The sequence below is a fragment of the Bacillus rossius genome, chromosome 2 (assembly GCF_032445375.1).
Source record: "Bacillus rossius redtenbacheri isolate Brsri chromosome 2, Brsri_v3, whole genome shotgun sequence".
NCBI classification, from domain to species: Eukaryota; Metazoa; Arthropoda; class Insecta; order Phasmatodea; family Bacillidae; genus Bacillus; species Bacillus rossius.
In genome coordinates this window covers 111,412,424-111,431,701 of record NC_086331.1, presented here as the reverse complement: position 1 = coordinate 111,431,701, position 19,278 = coordinate 111,412,424, and the positions used below count along the sequence as shown (strand labels likewise).

Sequence of the window (19,278 nt, the reverse complement as noted above, 5' to 3'; positions counted from 1 at the left end):
TAATGATGATTACATGAACTTGTTTAGGTCTTCACCTAAAAAAAAAGGTACGAAAACTACAGGAATCCAAGATCTACAACAGCTGAACATAGCTCCGAAGATTGAAGTCTCCAAGTTAGACACTATAAATATGGAGGATTTACTTAAATTAGTGAAAGCGCTCTGTGCGAAGGTAGATGAACTGAGAAGCGAGAACCAGGTACTCAAAACACTTCTCCTTGACTCAAGAACTAAAACCTCCGCAATAAAGAAATAACTGTTACACATCAAGCAAAGTGTGTATGCTAAGAGTACTCAGGGAATATCCTACAGTCAAGCGATTATAAAAGCTCCTATGAACAAGGTAGCAGATGGTGCTGGTCTCAGGGTGGCTCCGGTAAAGATACTCTAACCATTAACCTACTTTTTAGTCAGCACGAATCACTGTGTCATGAACAAAATCAACAACAACCACCATGTTGACGGTGACAGTTTTACCCTAGTGCAACGTGCGCACAAGCCTAGAAATAATGGAAACTCTGAAACCAAATGTGATCCAGAAAAGAAAAAAAAAAACAATGATAGTGGTTATCAGGAATATATCTACCCTTAAAACTATCTCCAAACCTACTTTTAAATAACTAAGGTTCTCTTTGCTACCAGATTTGATCTGTTAGTTCAAGATCAAGAAATCATTAACTATATTTCAAATGAACTCGACTTGTCACAAGTCAAAGTGACAAAACTTAGGACTAAATACACTTCATATGCATCTTTCCATGTGTCTGTGCTTGAAGATAACGTTAGTAGAATAAATAACATTGTTTTCTGGCTAAGCGGATGTATCATAAGCCCCTTTTACAGTAAGCTTCACCCTGAGCAGATTCTTAGCAATGAAACAACCACTGAAGAGCCCAACAATTCTATTAGGCCTGCCCTAAACTTTTTAACTGCTAGTGCATGTGCCTCAACATCTAAATCCACCATGGTGCCTAGAGGAGCACCGTAATCAATTCCAGTGAAGCCTAAACCTTAGGAGTTGGCAATTTATTATCAGGATGTAAGAGGATTAAGAACTAAATCTATTGACATCTTTGATAATATAGCAAGCTCCCACTATGATGTTATTGGTCTGACTGAGACTTGGTTTAAGGATAACAGTATAACCTCTCACTACTTCACTGATCAGTATCTTGTTTTTAGAAATGATAGGAATTCTGAACTAACTAAGAAGAAAAGAGGTGGCAGTCTAACCAATTTACCTTATTGTTTAGTGATGCAAGCAAATGTACTAATTAAAGAATATAATTATCATCCGGCTTTAAATACCACATCACTTTGGAATACCTCACCACAAACAATAATAGGTATATCATCTGTATTTAGAAACTACAAAGAAGGTGATTTCCTTGGACTCTATATTTCAATCAAAAATCATGACTGGTCTACTTATTATAATTCTTCTGATGTTAATAAATTTGTTGAAAAACATACTAACTCTTATTTGATAAAATTAACACTTTTATCCCTGCATCTGTTAAAAAATGCTCCAAATATCCCTTTTGGTTTTCAAGAGAAATAATACAAGTTTTTAAATCTATGAAGCATTTTTTAAAACTTTATAAAATAAATGAGTTGTACTATTATTTATGCTTTCCTCATTTTCATAAATTAGTTTAAAATCTAATAAAATATGACAACATTCAATGGACTAGAACTACTAATAACAACATAAAAATCAACCCAAATTTTTTTTGTCATTATGAAAAAATAAAGAAAGATGGTTACCTACTATGAACATTATTCTCTAAATATTAATGGTGTTATATATAATGATCTAATTGTGCTATCAAATGTTTTTGTTCAGTATTGTTTTAGTATCTATGAATCTTCTAATTGTAACCCACAAGTTTTTTGTCTAACAAGTTTTCAGTGACTATAATACCTGGAAGTCTAGTATACTGGGGTATTAAGGCCTTAAAAACATCTAATTTTCCCTAATAAATGGAAAACAGCAAAGGTGATCCCTGTTCACAAAAAAAGTTCTAAATTAAATGTCTCAAATTATCGGCCAGTTTCATTACTTAATGGATTATCCAAAATTTTTGAAAAAATAATCGTAAAAGGGTATATTGCTTATTTGCAGCAGAAACTGATAGAAACTGCAGAATTATCTTTTTATTAATTTTAAGTGCCTTGCCAATATAAACTATTTTATTAAAAAGTAATGGTGATAGGGTACCACCCTGAGAAACACTAGAGCTTCCATAAGTAACATAAAACTTATGATTTCTAAGATAACTGGAAAACCAGTTTATAAAACAATCATTGAGTCAAAAATTAAATAACTTACTAAGAAGTATAGAAGGACTAACAGAACCAGAGGCTTTGACGGCTGTAAGAACACCACCCCCACCACATTCCTTTGACGTCAAGGTAAGATTTCTGTCATTTCGAAAAACCACATATTGGTCAGTAAAGTAGTGGAAATTGATACTATGATCATTAAACCTGGTTTCTGTTAAACAAATTATAGCATAATGAGTATAAACAAGATTTTCTAAAAATTCAGTACATTTAGTCGGAAGTCCTCAATGTTTTGATGTATTGTAATTCACTTTCTTTGTGGTTTGAAAGCACTGGGGTTATTAGGGTGCTCTTCCAGGCATCAGAAGTGGGATCAAAACAGTCGAGTCATCAGCTGGTGTGGGTACGAAGTTACCTATGTTGATGGCGTTTTCATGAGACTGATCATTGTTAACAATTTGATCCGGATGAAGTTTTCCGTAAAAGGAGCTGACTAAGCACCCGCTGGGCCTAAACTCTGTGTTATTAATTCAGTTGAAATCTTTATCAAGGACAGAAATATTAAAGGAGGCATAAGAGTTGAATTTGGTCTTAAGTTTGGCTACTTTCACGTGAGACAGATTAAGTTCATTTGATATAAACTGGACAAGTTCATGATCTTGTACCGAAGGATCAAATCGTGTGACGACCAAGACTTTTTTTTTGGAGCTGGTTTGTTTACAGTTTTGAGCGTAGGGATATTTACTATACCCACTTGCATGGGGGTTTTCTTAGCTTCAGGTTCATTTTTCACTCCAGAGTTGGTATTAGATATATGTTTCTGTGCGTACTGCACAACAGTGAAGCCATCACTGTCTGTAACTGACTGGTTGGTATTGTATCTGTTCGTGACATTGCGCCAAGTCGTATGTGGGTCACAAGTCGAAGAGTCACTGCCGGAGTCACCGGATGTTTCCAAATTGATGACCTTGTTCATGTTCAGAGGTTTCTTCAAAACTTGACTATGAGAATTTTCACTGGTATTAATTGCTCTTAAATTTGTCTTTAACTGAATGAATTCCTATTTAATCTCTGCTGTTTCCACATGAGGGTTGTTGAATAACGTCTTAAGAACTTGGTTTCACTCATTAAGGTGTCAACCTTAAAGCACAACAAATTAACAGTTTTTATCAGATCATCCATTTTTTGTGCTTCTAACTTCAGAAACAATACAGGCCGATTATGGTTTCCAGTGGACCAAGCTCATGTCTTTTTTGGAGGTGTTTTGAACATTTTTTCAAATCTTCTTGAACGCAATCGACAACTATTTCATTATGTTGGGTTAAAAAATTCCAAAAAGTCAGGTTGTTCCAATAATGAGGAATTAATGTTGACACTACAGTGAACAAATAAATAGACAAGAAAAGATCATGTGCACCATTGAGCACGCCCAAAACAAGTCCGTCCGGCAAGAACACACGGCCGCTACTGACACATGGCCGCTACTTTCTAATAATAGAAAATCGTTAAGTTTATGGATTTTTAAATCTTAATAGATCTGAAATTATCTCCTATATTAATAACATTATTATTTTGTAACTCCGAAATGTTGTTAGCACCTACTTAGGAATGTTATGTATGCCCAAGCCCTATTATGAAAACAATGTGGTACACGAAAAATGTATTTTATTAGCGCTCTGTTTTCCTGGAACAAATTAGAGCATTACTTCGAGGGGGAAGGTGTATACAACAAAGCTTTTATAATATATTTATAGAAATGAATATTAACATCAAAGCAGGATCTAGTTTTTACATTTACCTGTTACTCAATATTATTTAACTGTAGACGATAACATTTTTTATTCCAGTGTGCATTTACAAGTCTAAAAACCTCAAAAGTCAGAAAAAAAAAGTTATTTACCCTTTTTCACTGAATAAGACTATGTTATTTCTAAAACTTGAAATTTAATTCTAGAATATCATGGTTGAAGTATTTTGAAAGATGTTACTTACCGGTTTTTCCTTACCGTCCATAATTTCTTCACTGGTGAAGAGGTCTAGGCACTGTTTCACAGTCACCTTGGCCATTTTCTTGGGTATCGGCAGCGACAGGTCCCAAAAGGGGTCGTAGGTCACAGAATGGTGACCACATGTCATGCATGTCAGCATGGACTCCAGTTGGCCGACGAACAGATCCACTATTTTGCTGTTGTCAACTTGCAGGTAGGCGTTCCATGCTGATGCTGCGGTGTTCAAGCCACTGCAAACAAACAGCATCCGAATACACACACACTGCTCTCCTCCAAACAAAATTTTTTTAAATAAAACTCAAGTGGTAAAACTGGTGGCTACTGTTGTGAGCTGGTGGGTTTTATTGAAGTTCTCCTGTTTCTAAAACCAATGCATTCCATCACTGCTCCATATCACCATTTCATCTATCATTATTTCTAATGGCTTCCATATTGATAACAGAAACTTCTTGACGTCGACTGGGGCTACGCCCTCCCTAAGCCCGATGTGCCACACGCCGTCGCCACCCCTCTCCTCCCACCACCACCCTCTATTCAAACCTCCCGCCCCATGCGTGTGTGTGTGTGTGTGTTGGGCGCCTGGCAAGAGGCGGTGCTAGAGTCGGTGCGACGACCCCTTTCTTTTATTAAAATAAACATAATGTATAAACCTTTTTATGTAATAAAATATCCCTAATTGTCACGCCTCAAGTTTTAGTAAGTAAGGACGGTGCAGCGCCCCATGCGGGCATCCGCAGAACTACCCGCCAATAGTTTTTAAACTTTAATAAGAAATAACACCATAACTAAAGGTTGTTAATTATAAATAAGTGTACTTAAATTATGTTTGTTTTTTTAATAATATTTGTTTGATTAAGTATGTTACCGGACGGCTGCCCGGTAACAAAGCGGGAACTTAACCCTTCCCGGCGGCCATGATGCTCTGGTCTCGTCAGTCTGTTTCCGTTCGCCGCCTGGAGTAGGAGCGGCCTGCGCACCTCGTCGACTTCATCTCTTTTGTTCACTGATCCATTAGTTTCAGTCGCATCTTTAAATAAATCTAAAACCTTTTAACTTCTTCGAGGCCTGCTCCAGGTGGTAGACTCTTTCGCATAAATATTTGTTTTCCGTTTACGGATATTTCGTACGCGTAATACGTGATTGACTCTCGAGGCCAGGCCACGCGGTGACCTGGTCAGCCTATAAACTGGTTATCACCCGCAACGGTGTTTTTTAGTACTTTACGTAAAACTCTTTTAACATTTTTGTAACGTGCCGTGTAATAATTCGCCTGTGCAAGTTCACAGGTAATAAAATCACTAGCTCAGAATGTGTGGTTCAGTGGTCACGTGTATAATTCCCTGAGTTCCGAGGCGTGTGGGACGCCTCAAGAGCCCACGAACACGACGCACGAGGGGGGAGATTAGCCAAGCCCCACACGGGGCACGTCACGGCCCTGAGCCGAGAGTTCGTAGCCGGGTCCACGTGCCCTTCCACGTGGTGGCACCCAAATTACTCCTTTTTCTTCCATCCGAACCCCCCCCCCCCCCTCCTACGACAAGTGGTGCCCAAGAGCGTGGGGCTAGGCAACGATCCGCGAAAAACAGAATGTGTGAGTTGTGCGGTTGTGCTACGGAACGCGCGGAATAACAACCATTGTGCGCGCGGACTGCCTAACGGTATTCCGGCCGGCCGTACACGTAAACAACACGTGCGCACACGGAATTACGGACCACGGGATCGACGATGTTCATCACAGAGGTGAGTGTGACTGTTGGAGAGTGCCGGGACATGTACGAGGACGAGTGTGTTGGGTGCTATTATCCGCGACCTGGGCAGGACTCGGCCCGCAGGATAGCCAAGGGGTACGAATGCGGGTGGTGCTGTGAATATCGCGTGCTCGGTGTGACATTCTGCGATGCAAGAGAAATGTGTCCTGGAGGAGTCAATGGGTATCGCTGCCAAGAATTTGCCGGCCTATGGCATCGGGGCTGCATCGGCGACCACGAACGAGCCATCTTGCGACGGTACTTCACGTTTACTTGCCCGTCATGTGCCGCCTACAGAGACGCTACCTCGACGCCGACCACTCACCCCCCGAGCTATCCTCAGACGCTCCCCGACTCGAGAACGCATGTCTTCACAACACCCGTCATTCCATGTCCGGAACTTCCTGTTTCCAGACCGCCACCTACTCAAATTCCTACGCCACTCATCGATGTAAGTGTTCCTGACCAGATCACCAAACAATATACTTCGCCACATGGCTCTCTGCCATTTGTCGACAACACTCCACTGGTCCCGACGCCGCTGGTCAAGCCGATCCCGTCCCCGCTCGTCGAATTGACTCGACCGGACTTGACCACACACTTCCACGGCTCCCTGCGATTCGTCGACAAGACGCCGCTCGTCCCGACGCCTGCGCCGCCGACGCCGACCACGAGACGCACGTCACCGACCGGCTCGCCGCAGTCAGCACCGCTCCCAGCGACTCGTCGCTTGTCCACGACGTCCCCCGACGCCAGAACTACCTCGCCCCCGCCCGCCGCCGCAGCTGGCCGCCCGTCCCCGCCCGCCGCCGCCGCTCGCCGCCCGTCCCCGCCCGCCGCCGCAGCTCGCCGCCCGTCCCCGCCCGCCGCCGCAGCTCGCCTCCCGACCCCGCCCGCCGCCGCCGCTCGCCGCCCGACCCCGCCCCCACAAAGGTACGTTCTGACGCCGCCCGACTCGTCACAGACACTCGACTCGCTGCTTGCACGGCCTGACTCGTCACCGACGCCTTGTGACTCGTCGCCAACGTCATGCATCACGACGCTGCCGCCTCAGGGTTTCGACATCATCCTGCCGCCGAATCGCCCTGCCACGCCCGGCGTCCCGACGCCGACGCGACGCCTGATTCACGCACCGCCGCCCGGATTTGACGCCATCATGTTGCCGGACTGCCCGGCCATATCACCGCCAACCGCACCCGTAGTCGAGAAAGTGCCATGCAGCGAGACGCCCGGCGCCCCGACGCTGATGCGACGTCTCAGTAACGCACCGCCGCCCGGATTTGGTCCACTGTGTCCGCCTGGATTTGAGACACAGCTGGTATGGCCTGCGAGCTTCCATCCGACGCCGACTGCGCCGCTATCAGACCATCGCGCCGAGACGCCCAGCACACCGAACGAAACGCCCTCCAAAACAGACCAAGACGCCTCAGGCCTGTCCGAGGCGAACGTCGCGAGGAGACGCCGGCCTACGACCCCAATCGTACAACGGAAACGCCACCGCCTTGTCTGGCTGCCCGAAACGTTTCGTGCGTGTCGCAAGACGGCTGGATTGCGACGCCCAGCAAAGAAGCCACTGCAGTCGCCGTCTCAGCTAGTGTCACTGTGCCCGCCTGACGCGGCGCAGGTTGACGCCGCGACGCCCCACCAGCACACTCCACAAGCCACGAGCGTGACCAAGACCCGGGCCGCACAGCCAACACCGGCCGCTAAGCAGCAGCCTGTCAGCGAGGCCGAGCACCGCCCGCGCCTGCTGCCCGCCCGCAACGAGCCGCCAGACCGCAGTCACCCCACCAGGCGGCCAGCACCTTGGCCGCCGCAAGGAACAGCTGGTGGGTCGCCACCCCCAGGTTAGTGTACCAGCGCCCTGTGTCTCTGTTCCTCGACCACAAACATAAACATTGCCACGTGGGAGTACATGACGTAAGCAGTGGAGGCCCCACCCCTGCACCGCACCGCCGCCCTGACGCTGCAACACGCCGGACGCCGTAGAATCGTCCAATCGGGCTCCTTGAGGGGGGGGGGGGGGCAATTGACGTCGACCGGGGCTACGCCCTCCCTAAGCCCGATGTGCCTCACGCCGCAACTAACCCCCCTCTCCTCCCATCACCACCCTCTATTCAAACCATCCGCCCCGTGCGTGTGTGTGTGTGTGTGTGTTGGGCGCCCGGAAAGAGGCGGTGCTAGAGTCGGTGCGACGACCCCTTTCTTTTATTAAAATAAACATAATGTATAAACCTTTTTATGTAATAAAATATCCCTAATTGTCACGCCTCAAGTTTTAGTAAGTAAGGACGGTGCAGCGCCCCATGCGGGCATCCGCAGAACTACCCGCCAATAGTTTTTAAACTTTAATAAGAAATAACACCAAAACTAAAGGTTGTTAATTATAAATAAGTGTACTTAAATTATGTTTGTTTTTTAAATAATATTTGTTTGATTAAGTATGTTACCGGACGGCTGCCCGGTAACAAAGCGGGAACTTAACCCTTCCCGGCGGCCATGATGCTCTGGTCTCGTCAGTCTGTATTCGTTCGCCGCCTGGAGTAGGGGCGGCCCGCGCACCTCGTCGACTTCATCTCTTTTGTTCACTGATCCATTAGTTTCCGTCGCATTCTTAAATAAATCTAAAACCTTTTAACTTCTTCGAGGCCTGCTCCAGGTGGTAGACTCTTTCGCATAAATATTTGTTTTCCGTTTACGGATATTTCGTACGCGTAATACGTGATTGACTCTCGAGGCCAGGCCACGCGGTGACCTGGTCAGCCTATAAACTGGTTATCACCCGCAACGGTGTTTTTTAGTACCTTACGTAAAACTCTTTTAACATTTTTGTAACGTGCCGTGTAATAATTCGCCTGTGCAAGTTCGCAGGTAATAAAATCACTAGCTCAGAATGTGTGGTTCAGTGGTCACGTGTATAATTCCCCGAGTTCCGAGGCGTGTGGGACGCCTCAAGAGCCCACGAACACAACGCACGTGGGGGAAGATTAGCCTAGCCCCACACGCGTCACGTCACGGCCCTGAGCCGAGAGTTCGTAGCCGGGTCCACGTGCCCTTCCACGTGGTGGCACCCAAATTACTCCTTTTTCTTCCATCCGAAACCCCCCCCCCTCCCCCCTACGACATTCTAAATATTTATTTATTTTTTAAATTATAGTCGAGAACTCAACATTTGCCTGACTTAACGACAAATGTAATTGTTCTAAAGGTGTAGGGAAGGATTATACAAATACATTTCCACGGAGAACAACCTACAAGATGACAGTAGATCACAAACTACCGTAGTTCCAACTTTGGGCTCATAAATGAGTAGTTCTACAAGTTGATCTAGAACCCTTGTCACTTCCTTCACCGCAGTTTTCATGCTTACAGGATGTCCACCACTTCACAAAATTACAAAATAGTGACTTTTTTTTTAACCCTTTCCATAAAACAACAAAAGAAAACAGCACATGTAGTAGATAGCTTCCACTGATTTACTTTTCAAGCCCTCACAAAATAATTGATTTATTTACCAAACCCTATTTCCCAAGCTGACAATGCATGGTACAAATCACTCTAAAGTAATTTAAAAACACATTAACACTCAAACTATGCAAGATCATGTGATAGACAAGTTTGAAACATAGAATTATGTACTTAATTCCAATAAAAAATTATAGACCACTAAAAATTATTTACTTTTTGTATATTTCATGAACAACTGTAAGAAGTAAAAACAATTTATTGGCACTCCTACACTATGCATCCTACAACTCTACATCTACTGTAGTTTAACCATGCACTCTTTACCACTCATTCTTATGCCGGATAAAAATACTGTCTGCAAGTTATGGCTTGTTTCTTTTGACAGATACACCACAATTTAAAGAAAAATTACAAACAAATAAATTGTGACTGTACCACCTCAGAGCATGTTATTTACAACAAAACACTAAAGGACACATTGCCACAAACTTGCCCAAGCCATCAAGTTTTACTGAGGCCAACTCACTTCCAATAAACTTCAATCTCGCTAGTGAGCAAGCGCAAAAAAAAAAAAAAAATAGAAGCTAGTTGTGGTAATAGCAGGCGGACGAGGAAGAAAATTTGTGAAATATTACTAAACCTTTGAAGCACAAAACCAGTGTTAGAAAAAAAATTACTAGAGTTTTACAATTAATAAATACATGGCCACAAGGGCAAGAAAACAGACTGTTGGTTGACAAGATTGATAGTTGTTCAATATAACTTTACGCAATTAAACCTGGTGTTACGTTAATGCAAGAAACTAATAAATTAAAACTCTGACACTCTTTTAACGACAAGGCGGCCTTCACTCAATATTAAATTAATGGAGGAAAATTCTACACTTAAATGATACTCACACGGTGGTACAGGATGCAGTAATGCAGAAAAGCCTTTGGATATAAAGTATTTAGTGTTTTGTTGCTTAGTTATAACCTCTGTGTTTGGAGAGAGGAAACTTCTAAAAGTTCATTTATTAGAAAGAAAATTTGATTTATGGAGAATCATAGTATTTTTATTCCTTTTTAAGGAAATCAGCTTCAAATAACTAGTATATTTTGGATGTTGTTGAAAGAAAATAATTAAATTTAGTTTTTTTTAACTAAGATGTAAATTCTTGAATTTAATGGTGGAAGCTATATTTTTAAAGTTTGTCTTTAGTTTGGTACTGCAAACCAGTCTTTTATGCTTTCCAGTCAGTGTATGCATTTAAATTCTGGCATTTTTTAATGAGAACTATTTTTGGCTGTGTGAGCACAAATGAAATATTTTTGAGTAGGTACTATAAATTTTTTAACTGTAATTATTGTAAGCTGCTGTAAATGAATAGTACCTAGCTTTTTTTTTGTCAAGTATTTGAGGTATGAATATTTAATTGACTTTCTATTTAAAACAAAAAAAAATTAGCTGGTTAATATTTCTTTTTAAAAGTTGGTTTTATTTAGTAGTGCATTTAATTATGTATATATGCCCCTAAATCATTTACTAGAGCAGCAGTGCAACCTACTTATATGTATTATTCTTCATAATATTAATTTTTATATAACATGTTTGTAACCAAATAATTAATTCACTAGTTTAAGGGCTTTTAACCTTCTAGTGCTATTTATTGTCCATGTTTTAAAATTGTTTTAATTAATATTTACATTGAAATAATAATAGATTTTTCAAACTACATAATTTTTGTTTCAGGGAAAAATTTGGGGTTTGTTTTCGACTCATGATCAAGCACTTACGTATTTATGGTTTACCCGAATTCCTAAATGCTTATATTAAAATATCTTGGCCTTAATCTTAACATAACTCTGTCATTGTTTGGCCCTTTTGTTGCCTTTTTTTTTTTTTGGAAAAATAAAACTTAGTTTGTCATTTAACTTTTTTAGTTTATTACTTGAACCCTGGGAGTTGTTCAATTTTTTTAAATTTGACTGAAACACCAGGTGTTTCACAGCCAAAGTTAACTATTTTTCCCTACCCTATTTCTGCTTTCACATCCTCTATGCCATCTCCTAGCCTCTTTATTAGTTACCAATTTTTTTTTTGCTTGTGTAATGTTATAGTGCAGTAAATTTCTTTCCTCTATTTTAACTTCAGTATTTCTTGAATGACATAGCTACAAGTTGTCCCCCCACCAACAAGCAGAAGTGGTACTCATCAGTCTATCTTTACCCCCCCCCCCTTTAAATTTCTGGTCCTCCTCCACCATTGCGGTTATGTTCTATTAATTTCTTTTCTTGGTTATGTTTGTCGTCGTCCGTCCGAAGGCCATAAAGCCTGGCCTCCACCCGCCAGTATTAAACCCCGCTAACGGAACGCAACCCTAGCCCAGGTCACGTGAGTCAAGCGAGCCGTCGACGTCGGTGAGCGTTTAAACAGATTACGCCCATATGCCAACACCACCAAATGGTTCTTATGCTTCATTAATTACTGTGAGTAATTAAGTGATTTTTAATTAACAAACCAACCCTTAAGAGTGAAAGTGCTTCGTAGGGGTGCAGCGGTTTTCCCCGTGGGAAACCGCAATTAATAAACGTTCGGAACATCCCTTGCGGCCTTCCGCCAATAATTAACCACAGCATAAATCAACCTAATTCACCTCCCTGTTTTCACCTGCAAATAGCCACTGGAGTAGTCAACAAGTGACAGACAGTCTCCAGCTTGACTTTCTATTTTCAAATATTATTAATCTCAATTTTATTATGTATTATTATTATAGGCCTTCCGCCAACTAATTCAGACAGATGTCATTAAGTTACGAGGGTTCTAGAAATAATAATGTATAATTATAATTATAAATTTGGAATAACGGCACATTAGAAAGTTCGGCGCGTCATGACGCTTCCTCCCCTCCCAAGCCGGCACAAAGTGGCAGTAGAGTTTTACTCACGGGCCGGGGCGGACGTGTGATCCCGCGGGGAGACTTCAACTTTTGTGCTCCTGATTCTTCATACTGGTAAATATCATAATTCATTAAAACCTCTTTTTCCTCTCCCCACGTGCCCCCGTGCCCTTTTCCGGTGCAGGGCTTAACCCGGCCGCGTTAATTTTTGCTCGTCACGCAACAACGGTTTGCGACGCAGTCACTTTACGGTCCGGGCCGACTCTCGCGAACAGAACTTAATATAATTCGTCGAGCATACGCCTGCCGACTACAAACTTAAAGACTTGTCTCTTAATATTACCTTCGTGGGCCCGCGACTCACACAGGTGAGCCCGGGCACGAAGCTAGTTCCAGTTCATCACGGGAGTGGCCGTTAATCCACTCAAACTCTTCGACGAACCTCAAACCCATGTAGGGATCTTATTTGCAAGTGCCGCAACGTAACACGTAATTAATTATTCAGTGCGAGTGTGTGTAGTGTCAGCGTATTTGTCAAGTGTAATTGTGTAACTTGTGCCCATCCACACTTTGTGAGATGCGGGATTAAAAACCAGCACCTAAATAAAGTTTTCTTTATTTCGTAGACGCCCCCTGAACAGTTAGGAAACAGTCCTCTACACTGTTTAGGGCCAGTGCGTATTAAAAGCAGGGTCTCCCTTCCACCATCAACAGCCGCCGATCCTAGTGGAACGCGCAGGGGCAAAAACCCACGACCACCTCGGTTAATCCTCGAACTAACCTGGCGCCCGCCGGAGATTTCATTACGAGCCACTAAAACCACTAGGACCGCCCCGGGTCTCGATCACGAGACCGCGGGTGACGGCATGTTGCAGTGGGTCCCAGTTTCGGAGTCTGGATTTCTACTTTCTCTCCTACTTGGCAGCTTTTCTGTTTTCGCCTCCAAGTTCTCCGGAGATGTTTCTGCCCCCAGAAGCCCGCGTGAGTAGAGGGAGCAGGGGCTTCCGAAGGCTGTTTTCCGGAACGCGTGATGGCAGGGGCGCAACAACGGGGGGGGGGGGGGGGGGGGGGGAGGGTATTTTGCCCCCCCCCCCCCTCTGAAACCTTGAAGTGGGGGCAAACGGGGACAAAAGTGCTGTGTAATCAATTTTTAGATAATAAAACTGCTTAAATAGCATCATTTTCCACCTTGAAACACAAATTTTCCCGGGGGAGGACCACCGGACCCCCCGCTTCAATAGGGGATGATTCTTTATAAAAAGGTATATTGCCCCCCCTTTGGAAATTTAGTTGTTGCGCCCCTGAATGGTGGTACACGTACCGGAAGTATGTTAGGCATATGGGTTAAATTATGGTACACAAACAGGAATTTGGGGAAAAATTGTTGTACTAAATATGTGTACCAGACAGAAATTGTGGTACACCCTCTTAGCCACCCTCCCCTCACCACTCTCCACACACCAGTTTTGTCTGCAGCGATCTTCAGCTGTCGACGAACATGTTGTATGACGTTATGGCCACGGTCATATAAATAGGTCTGGCAACTTACATTTATTCTCTGTTGGCTTAATGAAGCTCGCAACAGCCTGTGAACTAACGGCGCTAGTAGTAGTGGAACACAGTCTTAACAATGGGTTTAATGAGAGCTTCGTATAAAAGTGGGCATATATATATATTTTTTGTTTTAAACATCGGGTAAAGTTTAAGATTTTTAATTTAGTTGAGAGCCTTGTAGGGGATTAATGCATATCAACAACTTGTAACTTTGCCGCAATTGTCCGTTAAAAGTCTGAGTGTTAAGAATGCTGATCCCAAATAAACTGGGATCTCCCAAAAGAAAGCACATTTTAAATGTTAAGTGCGTATTTATATCAACAATATTTGTTCGCTATACATTTTACTCTTGAAGCAAGTGTCATTCTTTCAAAAAAGATTTTTAATCCTGTAATTCTTTTTAGTCTAACAAGGGGAGCATCCGAGTTGAGGCTCACTAATTTGGCTTAAACTGTGAGTAGAATGTCCTAAAATATCTCGCTTGAGTGGGCCCTAGAAATCGAGAAAAAACTCTTTAAAGATTTTATATATTATTTTTTTAATTATTTGCCAAGTCAGCTGCATGGCGTAGTGGTCAAACGTATGGTCAGCCTGGGTTCGATACCCACTGGTACCTTTTTTTTTTACATATTCATTTTTTTATAATTCTCACAATATTAAACTATTAATTACAGAATTTCAACATGTTTAAATAGTTAAAATACATAATTGGTTAAGTTTTTGAATAAAATAAACATTTACGAAAATTCTAGCAAGTAATTATATATTCTGCCTCATTTATTATCAGAAGAAACATTACATTTTTCTCCATTTTTCAATAAAATAATATGTTTTTATGATGAATCACTGCAGACATATGGCGAGATGCTGTTCACAATTATAGAGACTGTTATAAACTGTTGGAAAAAAAGGCATATTAATGGCAGAAAATAGGGGATTTGAAACAGCTGCCAGAGCCATGTGCTCTAACCACACCAAAGAGAATAAAGGAAAAAAAATATCAACTAGGAACATAATTACAACAAAACGTTGCTATTAAAGTATTAAAGGACAAAAGTCAAAATCAAAAACTATGCTCTACAGTAAATACAATTCAAAAGGTATAATTCAAAATAATTCCTGTTTAAATATTGTTACGAAACATAAGCAGGGTCGCGGCGCACGCAGGTTTGGAGCTGGCTGGCGGCTACTGACGTCACGTGGCCGGCGCAACGTGAGATATGCCGCGCGCGCCTGGTGGATTGGGGGGTCGCCACTTCCCCCTCCTCCCCACCACTACCCGCACGGCGCTCTGTCTCGGCACCGTTAACCTGACACCTGGCAGCTGTGTGAGGTTCCGCGTGAGCTGCCGACGCATTTCTCTGGTCCTAGCTGCGCTCGTGAATTCTAGAAGTGGCACCTGGGCCTATATAAGCCCAGGACGCCAGCCTCCGAGAGAGTTACCGCGGCGGAGTTTTCCTGCGGCGACAGTGCCGCGGGTGCGGTGGAGTTCTGCAGCAAAGAGTCCGGGCGATAGTGCCGCGGATGCGGCGGAGTTTCGGGGCGAGTGTCTGAGCGAGAGTTCCGGGCCGAGAGAGTCTGCGCAATAGTGTCGCGGGTGCGGCGCGAGTCCCGAGCGAAGTCCCGAGTGAAGTTTCGAACGAAGCGTCGAGCGGACCCTCTACGAAGGGAAGTGCGACGGCGGCTGCGGAGTGCGGCGACGGAGTCCCGCGACGGAGGTCCACGAGGGGTGCTGCGGTGAGAGTTGCGCCAGAGGTGCGGCCCAGTGAGGTGTGTGGTGTGTAAAAACAGAGTGACTTGGGAATAAACATTTTTAAGTGTAATTGATTATTAGGCATTTTTAGAAGATTATTTGTTAGTGATGTAAATATTGGTAATCAATAAAACTGTGTATTAAAAATCTTTAATTGGGCTATCCATTTACGAACCCAATAGTTTTCCCACGACGATTATTGTTTTAATAATCGTAACAATATATTCATCAACTAAATTACACTAAACTTTACTAAATTGAATAAATTAATTTGAAATATATACATTTAACTGTTAAGATATATTTAATTTCTGTAATATTTTTTAATACTGTTTAATATTACAAGAAATAAAAAAATGAAATTGATAAAAAAAAAGGTACCAAAAGGTATCGAACCCAAACTAGCGGAATGCCAGGCCATGCATCGGAACACTGCGCCACGCCGCTGACTTGTCAAATTGTGGTAAAATATCTCTCAAATTCTACTTTAAAATCTTTAAAGAGATTTTTCTTGGTTCCTAGGGGCACTCGGGCGAGATATTCTAAGACGTTGAAAGGGGTACCTAACTTCTTCACTTCTACTCACACAGTTTAAGTCAAATTGGTGAGCCACCACTTGGACCTTCCCCTTTGTAAGATTTCAACTCTAAATTTTTCTGGTATTGCAGCTTAATTTTTTTTTTCTTTTAAAGAGGTCGTTAGGTAGGAATACAAATATAGGACCTTGACGGTTTTAAGCCATAACCTTTATGACAGCCACGTGCAATACAAGAGCGAGGCATTCTCTGTCACCACTTCAACTTAACTAACAAATGCGGAAAAATCTTAAGGCATTGGCGGGAGGTTAAGGGTGATGGTGGGAGGAGAGGGGGCCTGAAGCGGGGTGAGGCACATCGGGATTAGGGAAGGCGTAGCCCTGGTCGGTGTCAATTGCCCTCTCCCCCTGAAGAGGCACGATGTGACTCTGCTGTGTTCTCGTGCACTCTGCGCCTGGTCTGTGTGCGGTGGAGTCAGCTCGTTCCCTGTATGCCACAGCAGCAGGGCGGTGCGGCCACAGATTGTAGCGAGGTGCGGCTTCTGTGTCTGCCATAGAGGGCGCCGACAGCTCCTTGATGGTGACTCAGAAGTGTCAGACGTAGCAGCCATCTTGGTTCGTCCTCATTTGGGTATTCCTGGGCGTAACGGTGCGTCGCCAGGTTCCCCGGAATTGGTGACGGGTTGAGTGTCTGAGTTCCTCCTCTAGCGTCCCCCTCAAACTCATGAAAAGAGATCGAGTCGTTTTCCCCGTCCAAGAACAGCTGTCATGGTATCAGGGTGTGCATGGTTTTGACTGGGAACTGTGTCATGGTTTCTGGGAATACCCAAAATTCCTCTTCGGTCTCATCTGTTGGGGTTGACGTATCTGGGTTGGTAATCCAACTTTGGCCCCTCGGGTGTCGGTTGTCTGGTTCAACTCCGGCCTCATCTGGTCCCTCGTCCACGATCCTGATAGTATCTCAGTGGTACTTCGGCGCCCGTCCTAACGAAAGCTTCACGACCACTGCTGAGTTGCCAATGACTTTAATCACTGCTATCGGTCCAATCCACTTGGGCGCTAAACCGGCACAGTACTTGCAGTTTCCCGCTGAAACCATGTGGAGGCATCCGTAAACCAGCTGGCCGGGTGTCAGAGTGGGCCCTTTGTTACCGGAGTAATCTGCGCTTGGTACGAGGCTTCGTAGAACTGAGCTGCATTGTGTATTTCCGTCACCTCTTGTGTCCGTTCTTCCGGTGTTTTCTCCGTGACCTCCGTGTTCAGGGAGGGAGGGGGTTCAGGGGGAGAGGGCAATTGACACCGACCAGGGCTATGCCTTCCCTAAACCAGATGTACTTCGCCCCGCTTCAGGTCCCCTCTCCTCCCACCATCACCCTCAACCTCCCGCCAACATGTATGTGTGCATGCATGTGTTTGTCCGCCCCGCAAGACGCTAGTAGAGACTATGCCATGCACCCTTTAAGTAATATTTAATTAATATAATTGTAATTTTTCTTTTCTCTTTAACCCCAAGTGTATATGACTTTCAGTTATTTTAATGAGGATGGGGTAGCGCTTTGCACGGCCCACTTCCAAACTAACCCGACGTGGGTAAATGGTATATTTGAATTTAATAAATAGACAAGTAATCTTTTATGTAATAAAATTCTACAATAATTAATTGTATTTGTTATTAACTTCAGAGGATATTACTATTTGTAAGAGACGAAACGGTAATTCGGCCGCTTCCGGGCACCATGACACTCCAACTTCTGCCAGTCTCTTCCGATTGCCTTTCGGAATTAAGAAGCCCTTCACTGAGCAGGCCCATGTGCACTTTAAAAATTTCTACAGATTTTCGCCTCTGCTTTAAAAATACTATCCTGTAACAAACAAAATATTTCCAGGTTATAAAAAACCTTTTCCCCCATTTTTCAGTTTTTTTGGATCAAATTTCCATGTAAAAATTAGCCACACACATTCATGACTTATCCAGGACTAGAAGGCTTGATTGACAGTTTGTATTTTCGACTTCATCTACCGTGGCCACCAATATCCATCAAATAAAATGTTGCAAAAAGGACATGAAGATTAAAGAAAAAAATGCATTTGGGTTCTTTACAGCAAAATGAAAGATGGCAGCTTTCAAGCTCTATGCCTACTGAAAATGAAAAAAAAAATTGACATTATTTGGTGTGTATTGTACCCACATTTTATAAAAGACTCCTTCACATCCTGTTAATTATTTTTAGTAATAAGATAAATTTAATAATTTTTATAAGAAGTAATGAAGTAATTCACCATAAAAAATACTCTATTTCTAATTTATGTTTATGTTTGGCTATATGTTCTAAATGTGTTGATATCTTAGGATATATTTCCTACAAGTCAATCGTAATTATTATTTAATTTAAATGCAGAACAATGTATTTGTATATGGATTAGAATTAAAGGAAAGTTCAAAGCTGCATGCCAAGCTCTGTGTTAAGTTTTGATTTGTATTCAACAAAATGAGTTCAAACCATTTAAATTTAAAATAAAAATAAAAAATAAAACAAAAAGTGTGTGCCCAATCATAGGGTTGGTGGTACCAAAACTAGCAAGTTCGGAGATCAAGTATCCACATATCATGACGTAAATGCTTGTGCAGTGACTACAAGATGTTGGAGCATTGAGGGGGCAAGAAAAATGTTTCACGGCTCAACAGGAATTCCACCTAGACCACCTTGATTGGAGGCAAGTGATTCGACCTTTCAAATTATAATACATCATTTGAATGTTTTTCATAGGTCGATGTGTTTTTCCTTATATGCATATATAATAATTGACCACTTTCGCTCAAGGGAGCTGACGGTTCAGCATATTGGTGTGCAGTTATAAAATGTATGGTTTAAATCAATTTAAAGTAATTAGGTAGAAGTGTTAAATACAATTTGTATCACGTCGCAGGTCACCCAAATGACTGCATTTAAAAGAGCTTCACATACAGCGAAGAGAGTATGTACTCTGTACCACTATAACACTATAGGCCATTTCAATGAGACTTTCTAACATTTAATGGTTTGAAA

The 19,278-nt window shown here is 42.7% G+C and overlaps 1 protein-coding gene across 4 annotated transcripts in view; it reads right to left on the bottom strand.

Moving 5' to 3' along the window:
• Positions 1-19,278, bottom strand: part of LOC134529616 (ubiquitin carboxyl-terminal hydrolase 2-like) — a 161,773-nt gene that overhangs the window by 18,498 nt on the left and 123,997 nt on the right. For all 4 annotated transcript variants that reach the window (XM_063363904.1, XM_063363905.1, XM_063363903.1 and 1 more), the window contains one exon: positions 4,279-4,525. In XM_063363904.1, the coding sequence (XP_063219974.1) occupies positions 4,279-4,525 (247 nt within the window). The remainder of the gene's footprint in view (positions 1-4,278; positions 4,526-19,278) is intronic.